Source organism: Saccostrea cucullata, unplaced genomic scaffold (assembly GCF_032062105.1).
Source record: "Saccostrea cucullata isolate Sc308-1 unplaced genomic scaffold, CSIRO_AGI_Scuc_v1 ctg1342, whole genome shotgun sequence".
Lineage (NCBI taxonomy): Eukaryota > Metazoa > Mollusca > Bivalvia > Ostreida > Ostreidae > Saccostrea > Saccostrea cuccullata.
In genome coordinates this window covers 430,001-443,447 of record NW_026931225.1, presented here as the reverse complement: position 1 = coordinate 443,447, position 13,447 = coordinate 430,001, and the positions used below count along the sequence as shown (strand labels likewise).

Sequence of the window (13,447 nt, the reverse complement as noted above, 5' to 3'; positions counted from 1 at the left end):
TCAAATAAATAAGATTTTTCACACATACTAGAACTATGTTTACTTTTAAATGCTTCAAATCTAAGCACAAATTTGAGCCAAAATCCGTAAAAAGTGTTATTTGTCACTTAGTAAACGATAAAAACTATTTGTTTTTGTATCATTTTGTACTTTTATGTGACAACTTTACTATATGTGAAAATTGGAAAAGTTTAAATATAGGAAGCATATAAAAATAACTAATAAATCATAAAAAAATTTAAGAAAAATAGAGGAAATTCGGATTAGCAAATATCCATTTTATTTAAATTATCCATGTCAATTTGGTACTATCATCTTTAAGCCCTGTATTGAGTATCTTTTTATGCAAAAAAAAAAAAAAAATCTTTTGAACTACAAGTAGGGATCGCATTATTGGAAACAGTAATTTTTAGCTCTACTGGTCAGAGACCAGAAGAGCTTTTGCGATAGTAATGCGTTCGTCGTCGTCTGTCTGTCTGTCCACAATTTTTAAAAACGCTACTCCTCCTACAGTTTTGGTCTGATTTCAATATAACTTGGCACATATTTAGTCTACACTAAGATAAATAAAAAAATGCATCGGTTTTTAATTTCAATGAACGGTGTTGCCATGGTTGATAAAAATAGAATTTTTTGTGAAATTCCTTTAAAACGCTACTCCTTCTACAGTTTTGGTCTGATTTCAATATAACTTGGAACACAAGTAGACTACACTAGGATACATAGGATATTCTATCGGTTTTGATGTCGATGAACAGTGTTGCCATGGTTACTAAAAATAGAATTTTCTGTGAAATTCCTTTAAAACACTACTTGTCCTACAATTTTTTTCTGATTTCAATATAACTTGGCACACAAGTAGACTACACTTAGATACATAACATAGTGCATCGGTTTTTGATTTTGATGAACAAGGTTGCCATTATTAGTAAAAATAGAAATGTCTGTGAAATTCCTTTAAAACGCTACTCCTTCTACAGTTTTGGTCTGATGGCAATGGCTTCTTTTCTCATCCTTTGTTATAAGTACAAACCAGTAGAGCTACAGTCTCGACAGAGACTTCTGGTTTAATGTTAAGGTCAGACGTCTTATAAAAAATATATATATATCCTCAAAATATATAATTTTTCTTAAGAGTTTGTCATTGAAGTATAGGTACTTAAACAAGATTCCTTGCAAAAATAAGGGTACCTTACCAGCCATTTGGACAACATACCAAAGGTTCATATTTCTTATAAAACCCTTATGGGTAATCTTCTGAACTGTCTATCTCACCATTTTTGGTGTACCTATATTTAAAAACATTTTGAAAACAATATAGAAATTAGAAGAGAATGCCAAATATGAATATTTTTATCTTATTCCAAGAGATACAAAACATATTATTAAGGAACGTGTCGTCTGACCTTATTGTCCAGGAAAAAGGTAATGACCTTAACCTGACTTTTCCTGTAATTTTTTTTTTTTAATTAATTTTATTTCAATAATATAATAACAAAAAAGTGGAGGTAATACCTCCACGAAGGCCCTCCTAAATATATCTTCACCTGGGGTGCCAGGAGCTCCCTGGATCAGATAGAAAGAATCATGAGAATCAGTACATATAATAATTGATATAGATATATTAAGATATTCACACTTCGATAAAATAAAACCATTGGACCATAGAACCGTTGGAAAAAATACAGTTATATAGATAGATAATATAATATTCCACGTACATTATATAACATATTCATATACATATAGCATTAAGAAAAAAACAGATTCAATTTCATGAGAAATAATCGTAGGGGGACACCAACGCACAAGAGTCCACATTACCCCCTACGAAAATATAACCCAAAGGCCAGGTCACCTTTGGATCAATATATTATACAAAATGTATATAATTTAATAATTTTTCTGACAATTCTCTAATAATATCGAAATCACATACAATAGTTTTTGATAATTTTGTTATGAAATAGAACTGAGTAAGTGCATTTTTTAAGAAATACAATAAACTCCGATTAGACACACTCTCATTTAAAAGTCTACATTTCATTTTATATTTATATATTTTGTAGGCAATGAAGGACAATGTATTATTTAAAATGAAAGTATTTTTATGACAATATGTTGGAAAACCAATGACAATAACTTTCCATGACACATCTATGTTTAAAAGCAATGTTATTTTACTCCAAATTGTTTTTACTACACAATAATCAAAAATAAGGTGCTTAATGTCCTCCTCTACATTACAAATCGAACAGTTTACACTTAAGTCTTTTTTCCATTTACTAACATACTTATTACAGGCCAGTAAGTTATGCATTAATTTAAAATTAAACTCTGATACATTCTTATCAAATATTTTTTTTGACTTTTTCCATGTTAAATTTCTCAGCCCAAACTCTTTCCATTAAAGGTTTTTTTGATGCTTTGTTTAACAGAATATTGTAGAAGAATTTGGATTTTTTGCCCTCAACTTGTTCAAAATGTCCTTGGAAGTTGAAGCAAAGCTATGGATTACATTTATTTGCTTTACATTGTAGGTTTATTTTTGGAATATGTTTTTAGCTCACCTGAGCCGAAGGCTCAAGTGAGCTTTTCTGATCACATTTTGTCCGGCGTCCGTCTGTCTGTCTGTCCGTCTGTCTGTCTGTCTGTCTGTCTGTAAACTTTTCACATTTTTGACTTCTTCTCAAGAACTGCTGGGCAAATTTCAACCAAATTTGCCACAAAGTATCCTTGGGTGAAGGGGATTCAAGTTTGTTAAAAAAAGGACAACGCCCTCATTCAAGGGGAGATAATTGAGAATTAGTGAAAATTTGGTGGTATGTTTTAAAAATCCTCTTCTCAAGAACCACTGTGCCAAGAAAGATGAAACTTATGGGGAAACATCCTCAGGTAGTGTAGATTTAACTTTGTTCAAATCATGTCCCCCGGGGGTAAGGCGGGGCCACAATGGCCGACCAAAGTTTTACATAGAAATATATAGGAAAATTCTTTAAAAATCTTCTTCTCAAGAACAGCAAAGCCATAATTGCTCATATTTATATGGAAGCATCCCCAGATAGTGTGGATTCAAGTTTGTTCAAATCGTGACCCCCGGGGGTAGGGCGGGGCCACAATGGCCGACCAAAGTTTTGTATGGAAATATATAGGAAAATTCTTTAAAAATCTTCTTCTCAAGAACAGCAAAGCTATAATTGCTCATATTTATATGGAAGCATCCCCAGGTAGTGTAGATTCAAGTTTATTCAAATCATGACCCGGGGGGTAGGGCGGGGCCACAATGGTTGACCAAAGTTTTATATAGAAATATATAGGAAAATTCTTTAAAAATCTTCTTCTCAAGAACAGCAGAGCCATAATTGCTCATATTTATATGGAAGCATCCCCAGGTAGTGTAGATTCAAATTTGTTCAAATCATGACCCCCGGGGGTAGGGCGGGGCCAAACTTTTGGATTTAAACTTTTCAATAGTAAACCAATTAATTACTACTTTTTCCTAGCCACAATGCTCGAGTGAGCGATGTGGCCCATGGGCCTCTTGTTTAAATGCACTTTTCACAATCATATACTCACAAAGGTAGTTTTGGGAACATATTGATTTTTCTTTAATTTCATTTATTGTTTTAAACCCTTGTTCATTAAAGAGATCATTAACATATTTAAAACCACTTTTGATCCAGTTTGAAAGATAGAGAGGTTTTTCTTTGTAAGTTATGTTTTTGTTAAACCATATATTCTGTAGTTGTAATTTTTCCTGATTACATTGTTTACATTCATTGAATGCACATATCACTTCTTTATAAAACAGACATTTGACATTGAAGTCTTGTATTTTAGTTATATTTGTATTTAACAAGTAAGGGATATCTATTTTACATTTTCCTAAACAAGCACTTAACAATTTGTTTGAATCCTTGTTTTGTTGAACAAGTTTAGTAATCCATGATGCTTTTAAAGCTTTGATTTTGATTTCAAAGTCGGTTATACCTATCCACCTTCTGATACTTTCCTAATAAGAGTTTTGCGCTTAATTCTTTCTTTTTTCCCCCAAAGAAAAGAGAAAATTATTTTATTTACCTTCTTTATAATTGCTTGATCTGGATTTTCAAGTATAGTTGCCACATATAAAAGTTTAGAAATAATAAGGGAGTTAATAATCTGACTCTTTCCGAATATAGTTAATTTCCTATTTCTCCAAGAGTCTAAAATTTTTTCAAACTCTTTCAGTTTACATAGCCAGTTTTTTTCATTGCACTCTACTTTGTTGTGTCCAATATAAATTCCAAGACATTTTACAGTATTTATATTGATCTTAACATTTCCTACATTTAAACATGTTTTTTAGCTCCCCCAGTAAGATACATTCAGTTTTTGATAAGTTAAGTTTTGTTCCTGATACATTTCCAAATTTTTCTATTATTTTTATGGCGTTTTTCAAAGAGTTTATATCCTTTAAGGGAAAGGTACTATCATCTGCATGCTGTATGCATTTTATTTCATTTTCCATCTTTTCAAGCTTAAAACCTCTAACTAAACTTGAACTGTTTATGTTTTCATTTAGAACTTCCATTGCAAATAAAAATAATAACGCTGAAACCGGACAACCTTGCCGTATTCCTCTTTTCATTTTGCACTTTCTCGAAATCCAGCCATTGTTTTTTATAGTGAATTGCGGATTTGTATATAAAATTTTTATCCATTTGATAAAGTTTTCACCAAAATTGAATTTTTCTAATGTTTTGAATAAAAAATTCCATTCGATTGAATCAAATGCTTTTTGAAAATCGGCAAATAAAAGTACACCCTTTAGGACTTTGCCTCTAATATTAAACGGTCAAATTTAATCTCACTGATACCATCACTGAGTGATATTATCCTCTTGATTCTGTGAAAATTTCATTAATTTTTAAATACAAGAAAAGTGAGAAGAATCCTACCTTAACCAACATAAAATATTTATTAATGTAAATAACCCCCACCCCATCCCATCCCGACGCTTACAAACATACTTTGTCTCATTACTTCTCCTTAAATTGAAAACTTTCATTAAACTACAGCTTAGTTTGATCGGCTTTTTTATTTTGATGAGAAAGTCGGCGATGTTACATTGGACGACAAACTGAAATTTAGAGGGTCATTCCTGAGAATGTTACTATATGTACTATATATTTCTATGTAAAACTTAGTTCGGCCATTTTGGCCCCGCCATCATTTTTTTAGGAACAGGACCATTTCTCTAAAAAAATATTGTACAAGAAATGAATACTAGTACATACATTTATAGAGAGGGTCTCTCTTGTACCGAAAAAAAGAACTATTCATTTAAATCTATTTCATTTTAATATTAGTCAGATGTAAACTTAGTCTTATATATCGAAAGAAAAAAATATATCTCTGTCGAGACTGTATCTCTACTCGTTTGTACTTACTTATAATAAAGAAAGAAAAAAGTAACAGTTGGGGCTTAAAACTTATCAAAAGCAATAAATAGAATGACGTCCTTAATTAAGTCTATTTTTGTGGCAAGATTGCAATAAAACTACAACTGTAGTTATAGCTTTCAGTGGAATTTTACAGAATTTTCAAGTTTAGTTACCATGGCAACATCAATCAACAAAATCAAAAACACGAAACTGATAACAGTGTATGCCAGTATAGACTACTTGCATGCTAAATTACATTACAATCTGACTAAAACTGTAGGAGGATTAGCATTTTGAAAGTATTTCACAGAAATTTCTATTTTAGTAAACACGACAACACCGTTCATCGAAATCAAAAACCGATATCTTTAAGTATAGTCTACATGTGAACTAAGTTATTTTGAAATCAGACAAAAAATGTTGGATAAGTAGCATTTTATTATATTATTTCTATTTTTAGTAACTAAGGCAACACCGTTCACAGAAATCAAAAACCGATACAGAAATTAAGTATCTTAGTGTGGTCTACTTGTGTGCCAAGTTATATTGAAATCAGACCAAAACTGCAGGAGGAGTAGCATTTTGAAAAATTGTTTACAGACAGACGGACAGACAGACAGGCAAATATACTACAAAATCAAGTATGCGTCATTTAGAATTTAAAAAAAAAAATTAGCTTCATCAACTTCATTCGACATGTTTTTTTTTTTATAATTTGATAATTATATACATGTACTACTTTTCAAAATTGATTCTAAAATAATCATGCCACAGTAATGTATTCGAGTAAAAGTGATAATAAATAAAGAATAAATGAACCTTTTTCTCACAATAGTATATTAATCAATGTATTGCATTCATTTGTATTCCTTGTGTTTTATATACTTTAACATAAATTGTCAATATTGATGTCTCTCTTTTTCGAAATTTGGAGAAACGAAGCAGATTAAAGATAAAATTACATGTATAGTGAAAATTATAAATTTATTTCTTGATACATATATCTGAAACGTTCACAGTAACATGTGTAAAGCTGTATTAAATCTAAAATACAAAGTTTGGAATATCTCTAAATATATTCTATAGATTTTAGGTTGACTATTAAAATCATTGTATCAAATTAAAAGGAATTTAATTGCTTGTTTGCTTCTGTATTTTCAGTAAAAAAAAATTGTTCTTTTAAAAGGATTTGAATATATTTCATTTATCCCTTTGTTTGTATCTCTTTCTTCCAGCTATCTGACTGTCTGTCTCTTAAACATCCGTGGTCTTAAAGACGTTCCCTTGACTTAATAGAAAACACAGTAAAACTTCAATAATTTATATATCACAAGGGCATATATTATTTTGACAAGCGATATACTGTATCATTGTTCAGGAAAGGTGGATGTGTGTTTCTCTTTACGATGGCCGATATGAGCCGTCAAATTACAAGTAAGAGTAGATCTATTATGTACGCAGAATTATTTGACTTTAGTAGTATTGCCTGTATCATTTTGTACATGTACACTTTGTCAATGGCAAAACGCATGTAGTTGTAGTAGTAATTTGTATACATGTACAAAACTTGAGACAAAATACACTTTAGACTACTTAACATTCCTTAGATTTATTGTCAAGATTATCTGTAAACTTAGAAGGGACAAAATCAAAACCATGTGTTATCTGATTTTTCTTCTATTTCCTCCTGTTCCTCGCATTTTTAATTGTTAATGTGGCGGATTTAAGGGGGGCGCACCCGGCGTGCCCCCTAAAATTATTAAAGTTAGCGTAAATCACAGTTTCGTTTAGAAAATGTTAATATATCTACATGGTAGACCTCTTTTTTACCCTACAAAATCTCTAGAATCCAGGAGCTTCCGGGGGCTTCGTCCCCTGGGCCCCCAACAGGGCTTTGCCCTTTACCCACTGGGGGCCTCAAGCCGGCCCACAGACCCCCGCCTATATTTGGTGCCCCCTCTAACTTCAATTCCTGGATCCGCGCCCGGATCTATGTAAAAAATGAAATAAAAATGTAATCTTGATTCCATAGTTAATGAATAAATGTTTAAAATAAATTTTTCTGTAGGTGTCGCGCTGTTTTATCCTAGCTATTAAGATCACTTTGTCTGCTAATTTGGAATGATATAAAGACTGTCTACACCTGTCTAGTAATATTGATATAAAGAAAAGCAATTTTATCATTTGTAGTTTCGGCATTTTACACTTGTTCACATTCTGGCTTGGGGTAAAGTAAGTCAAAAATACTATAACATTTTCAACAGTAGAATACTGTTAATATTTATTAAATAAGTGATTTCTTTTTACGGTGTTAAAGGATGTTTAAGTGATACTCTGTCATGGTGGGACAGAATATCAGAAGTGCAGCTTATCTCTTCATTCCCTTTTAGAGGAAACCATTTCTACCTGTGATAAGAGTAAATGAACCATACTGACAAACTAAAATTGCAAAACTTCCACGAATATGTTGTTGATGTCTATGTTTACAATGTTTTCAATCTGACAATCACTAGCTAGGCTATAATGTCTTGTCTACTCAAATACGACGTCTCAGGCTACGACACTTTGTTATTAGAAGACTCAGCCTACGACAATTTGTTATTAGAAGACAGAAACAAAATTAAAAAAAACAGAAAACATACCAAAACAGGAAGTTTTGTGTTGGATATGGAATTTATTTTTAAAACTCATGAGGCAGGATTTTCCCGATATTTTACTTTGCGTTGTTCTAAATAATATATCAGAATAATCTTGTCCCACTCTAAAAGAAATTCCATATCCACAACAAGAAAGCATTAGATTATCCTCTAATTGAAACATGTGTATGGATAGTATTTGTTTTCATTTGATGAAAAAATATTTGTGTTTGATAAATAAACAATTTTCCAATTTCCCTTGTTGGAGATGTTAAACATGACTTGTACAGAAAAATGTACTAACATACCAGGTAGTCTTTTTTCACGCTCTCTGTTCCCTGGAAGATGATTTCTGATACCTATAAAGTGTGAAAATATTTAATCAATTTGTATCTTAATTTCTCGTCTTCATTGAGATTTAAAGTTAATTGGCAAAACTGCAAATTCCTGTTAATGAAATTCGCACTGCCCTCTATGATGTTTTGATACATACTATCAACCCATGGCTTCATTGTTTTCCTGACACCAAACATGTTTCTCCTGTAGAACACCACTAGTAACACCACTACTACAGCCAGAAGGATCAGGAGAGCCACCACCACTCCTACTGCTGCTCCTGATCCACAACTGTCTTGTGGTCTGTTAAAGAGACAAAAGTAAAAAGATGTCAGTTTTATATCTATTAATAAGTTTCAGTTTACAATGCTGTAAAATTCAAAAGACTTTCAGCAGGTTCTAGCATTAATGTGTTCTACACAAAGCCATAACGGCATTACGGTGGCCTTATCACAACTTAAATATGAAACCATGCATGTACTTAGTTTTGGAAACTGAAATTTTTCTAAATACAAAAAGGTATGTTCTAATGTTCATTATAATACATGAAGCAAATTCCCAACATTTATGCGTTTGGGAATATGATAATGTATTTAATAAACGATCGTGTCTATGCTTGTATAATCAGTGTAAGGTACGGGGGGTATACCAAAAAAAAATATTTGCACCATACATTTATCGGATGTGATACTTGATTTTGAAAAAAAAGCTTTATGGATACAGGGTGGTGAAAGACCTTTTGTGTGTAAAAGAAAAAAAGGTCATTACCGCACTACCGGTATGTCGACAATATTTATTTATCTCAGTAATTACAGTTTACGTTTAACTTTGACATTTTACTATACGATATATTTTGCCTTCATAGACTTAAATTTAGTACAATTTAGAACATGTATATCAGATCCCTCTAATAATATACGTTGTACTTAAACATCTCTTGAAAGAAAATGCGTGATTAAAATTCAATAAAAAGTAAAATAAAAAGATTAAATTTGCAAAAGAATTAAAATGTGTCAAAATGAGGAAAATAAAAGTACAATTGTAATTTTGGAAATTCAAAAGAGTTTAATGAAATAATATTTGGAAAACAAATCCGTAACAATCAAAAGTTAAAATCTATTTCATAACAGACAGAATGTAGCTGGCATAAACACATTCTAAATGCAGGCTTGATTATATTCTTTATTTAAGACGTCTGTATCTTTTTTACAGAATGGGACAGAACATATATGTTTAGAGATAGAATATATCAATCTTTACAGTTTAAAGGAACCGAGTATAAATTGGATCAGTTGAGATAATTTCCTCAAAAGATATCTCTCTTATCAGAGAGAAATGCTTTGGACTAATCTAATAATACTAGTTATCTCAGTTGTAAGAAAAAAATCGTACAGATTTTTGAAGGAGCTTGTTTGGTGCTGTTTCGTGGATTGAAGCATTTCTGCTGTGCTAAAATAGAACATAATTTGGTGGTTTAAAAAGAATTAAAATAATATATTTTATTTACTTTCCTAGCCATCTTTCAAACAAAACTGAAATTCTATTTTTGATACTATCGTCTGTCTTCTATTCTTCAAGTAGATTCTGAAACCTTTCCATCCATTTTACCTTTTCGAATTTTGGTCAAGACAGCGATTTGTCCTGAAAGGAGTATATATGATAAGAGCCAATTTCGGCCCCCTAAAAATCAACAGTTTAGAATGACATTCAGATATGTTTTATTTATATTTATTTTGTAGCAGAGATTATATATGAAATATTTCCAAAATATTTTTCATATTTATATGCACTCACTAGCTGTAAATGACACGAGAAATAATGCTATTTTTGCTATCTAACAAAAAAGCCAAAAATATGCCTTTTTCTTGATGTTTTTTCTTATGGGAAACATAGAGCGCAGTGTAGAACATGCATAATTTTTCTGTCACTAATTAGTATTGAATAGATACATCTTTGGTAAGAATATAAATCTTGTTCTAGGCTGCGCTCTATATTTTCTGAAAGAAAAACTGCTTGAAAATAAGCAGCTTTATACAAAATATGCTAAAATGGCGGGAAAACGTGATTTTTATGATGTCATATTTCTAAAATAACAGCATTTTGATCAAAATAAACATGACCAAAAAAGGTCGCATATATAGCTGTACAAATTAAAGCTATAAATAAAGTAAAATTAAGATATCCATTTTAAGGGGCCAATTGAGACACTAACCATATATCGCTCTTTAAAAAGGTACAGAAAATTAATGCACAAAAAATGTGTATTCTAATTATAAAGGAAAAAAAGGATCATGAATATTGATTAATCCTTTTTTAATAACAGAAACTAATTACCTTTTGGGATTTGCCAGACAATCTACGCCTATTAAAAAGTGCACAATAATGAATTAATAAAATAAATAAAAATAAACAATTCACATCAATAATTAATAAATATATATAGATTAATGAATAACTTATTAATTAAATGAAGAAATAAATAAATAGATAATTAAATAAATGTATGAATAAATAAATAAATAAGAAATCAGTCAATCAAAGACATACTTTTCTTAACAAGAGCTGATGCTAGGTAAGGTACTTTGGGACACACTTGTCTTACACTGCACTCTGTTACGTCCATTCTCTGAAGCAGCCTGTTAAAATATTGGTATTTTCCTGTTAAAAATATTTTTTCACACCTATGGATTCTTTTGAATATATAATATCATTTATTTCTGACAGAGTAATACTCCTACTGGAAAATATATAATAATATACTATGTATCACCATTTCAATTGATCATTCCTAGTTTATAAATATTTTGTAGAAAGAAATTCCCCCAATGACTTATTAATATGTAGATAATGCCTTTAAAACCGTAAGTGAATTTAATTGTTAATAAGTTAATGACAAAACTGTCATATAGGGACTATATACATTTTTTCCTAATATTTTGGACAAATACAGAAGACTGAGAAAACTGCAAATGAAAAATATAGAGATAAAAAACCAGTATTCAAGCCCAAAAGTCCATTAAACGATACAAAATTGAAGTAAAGCAAACATGGACATTAGAAACATCAGAGTCGGTATCAGATGCCTTGTGGAGTGAGCATCCCCTGCCGACCGGTCACATCCGCCTTGTGTTTCTTGTCATGATTGGGAAATAACGGGAAAATCCGTTGACAAATCAGCGTGTATATATTTCCTAACAATAATTATGAAAAGCACCAGTCAGCATTTGACTTAAAGATAAATTGTATTTGTTGACAAGGTATTTGTATCGACCATAAAACTTTGGAAATAATACTTTTATACTAGACTACTGATATTCTTGTTCAGGATCTTGTTTTTAAATAATAAAAATCGTTTAAGAAGTTGTTCATACGTAGAACATGCTCTTGAGAATCGAATCAAGAAAGAAATATATACCCGCATGCTGGTGATGAAGGATGTTGCTGCCTTCGTAAGGAAAGTTGAAGGTTTAAAATTTAAAGCATTTTGAGCAGCAACTTTGATGTCGGATTTTTTTGCAAAATTGTAAATAACTATTTCAATGACAGAAAAAATAACGTTAATAAACTTCTGTTATTTATATTTGTGATAGAAGAACTATATGTATCCTTCGATTGAATCAAAATTTCATTATTGTCGTCCTGTACAATAATAATTTCCTAGATAAAACTGTATACCGGGGGGTATTGGATTGTAAACAGAGGTCTTTCTTCTGCTTTATTGTAGTCTGATTAATCATAAAGGCTTAAGTTACATACAAATTTATCATAATAACACATTTTAACAGCAAAATAAAGTTTCCAAAAATGCAGTTCATATTGCTTTAAAGTCTTCACGTTTATCATAGAGCTTGATTATTAGATAACAATTAAGGACTTTATAAAGTAAAATATCTAATTATGAACAGATGTCAAACTCTGTGGTATCTTTTATTTCTAACTCACCGGGATATATCGTATCGACATAAGAACGGAAATAGCCATTGTTGATTGACAATACATCGTCGATGTATTCAAATGTCCAGACCGGTCACGGTAGCCTAGTGGTAGAGCGTTCGCTTCGTGATCGGGAGGCCCGGGTTCGATTCTCGATCGCGGCGCCGCGTCATACCTAAGACGTAAACAAAGGTAGTGACTGTTCCTTCGCCAAGCGCTCGGCACTAGAAGTGAAAGTCACGGGTCTTTCGGATATGACCTTAAAAACGTAGGTTCCCGTGTCACGGTAGGCGTTGGCACGATAAAGAACCCTCACTGCTCAATGGCCCTGAGTGCCGAGTTTGAAGCCCTTCACCGGCATCGGTGACGTCTCCATATGAGTGAAAAATTCTCAAGAGGGACGTTAAACAATATACAATCAATCAATCAATCAATCAATCAATCAAATGTCCAGTTGATGGCCACAAGAAATGTTTTCTTCTCTTCACGTTTGAGATTTTTGGACAAATTCTAATTCACATGAATACAAAAATAAGTATCTATGGGAATTCCAATTGATGGTTGGAAGACCTGGTCTCCAACACCAGATAGCTATTGTCGATATGAAACTTTAGCATCTTTTTAAATATTAATTTTGGAGTACTTGTGTGTACAATCAGAATGTTTTTAACAAAAGAAAAAAAAAAGAATTCAATTGACAAATCACATGGTAAGTAAATTTATGAGCTCCATTTTTTATTGAAAAAACAGCTGTCAACAAGAGGCCCAGGGGCTACATCGCTCACCTGAGCAAATCGGCTTGGAAAAAGCACAAATCAGAGCATAACTGAAAAGTTTACTGAAAGGGGGGAGGGGTGCTTGAATTTTAATACTACTTGAGAATGCCTTCATATTAACATTGTATATGACTTTACTGTTCTTGATACAAAGATTTTTTTAAAAACATTTTCTTCCTATATATAACTTCATAATAATTTGAATTTGATTCCCCATTGTTTCCCTCCTTACCCCAAAGGGCCATGATTTGAATAAATTTAAATCTTCTATACATGAGGATGCTTACATGTCAATATGACTAAGCATAGCTTTTCTGTTCTTGGGATTTTTCCCTTTTTT

At 31.5% G+C, this 13,447-nt stretch overlaps 1 protein-coding gene across 1 annotated transcript in view; it reads right to left on the bottom strand.

Annotated features, from left to right (window-relative positions):
• Positions 1-8,370: 8,370 nt before the first annotated feature.
• The window catches only part of LOC134231877 (uncharacterized), a gene marked incomplete at its 3' end in the record, with an annotated part of 7,483 nt that continues 2,406 nt past the window's right edge, over positions 8,371-13,447 (bottom strand). Inside the window, exons 2-7 of the mRNA XM_062713844.1 lie at positions 10,946-11,056; positions 10,733-10,760; positions 10,007-10,039; positions 9,791-9,847; positions 8,556-8,701; positions 8,371-8,421 (exon numbers count right to left, since the gene is read on the bottom strand). Coding sequence (XP_062569828.1) covers positions 8,371-8,421; positions 8,556-8,701; positions 9,791-9,847; positions 10,007-10,039; positions 10,733-10,760; positions 10,946-11,021 — 391 coding nt within the window. The remainder of the gene's footprint in view (positions 8,422-8,555; positions 8,702-9,790; positions 9,848-10,006; positions 10,040-10,732; positions 10,761-10,945; positions 11,057-13,447) is intronic.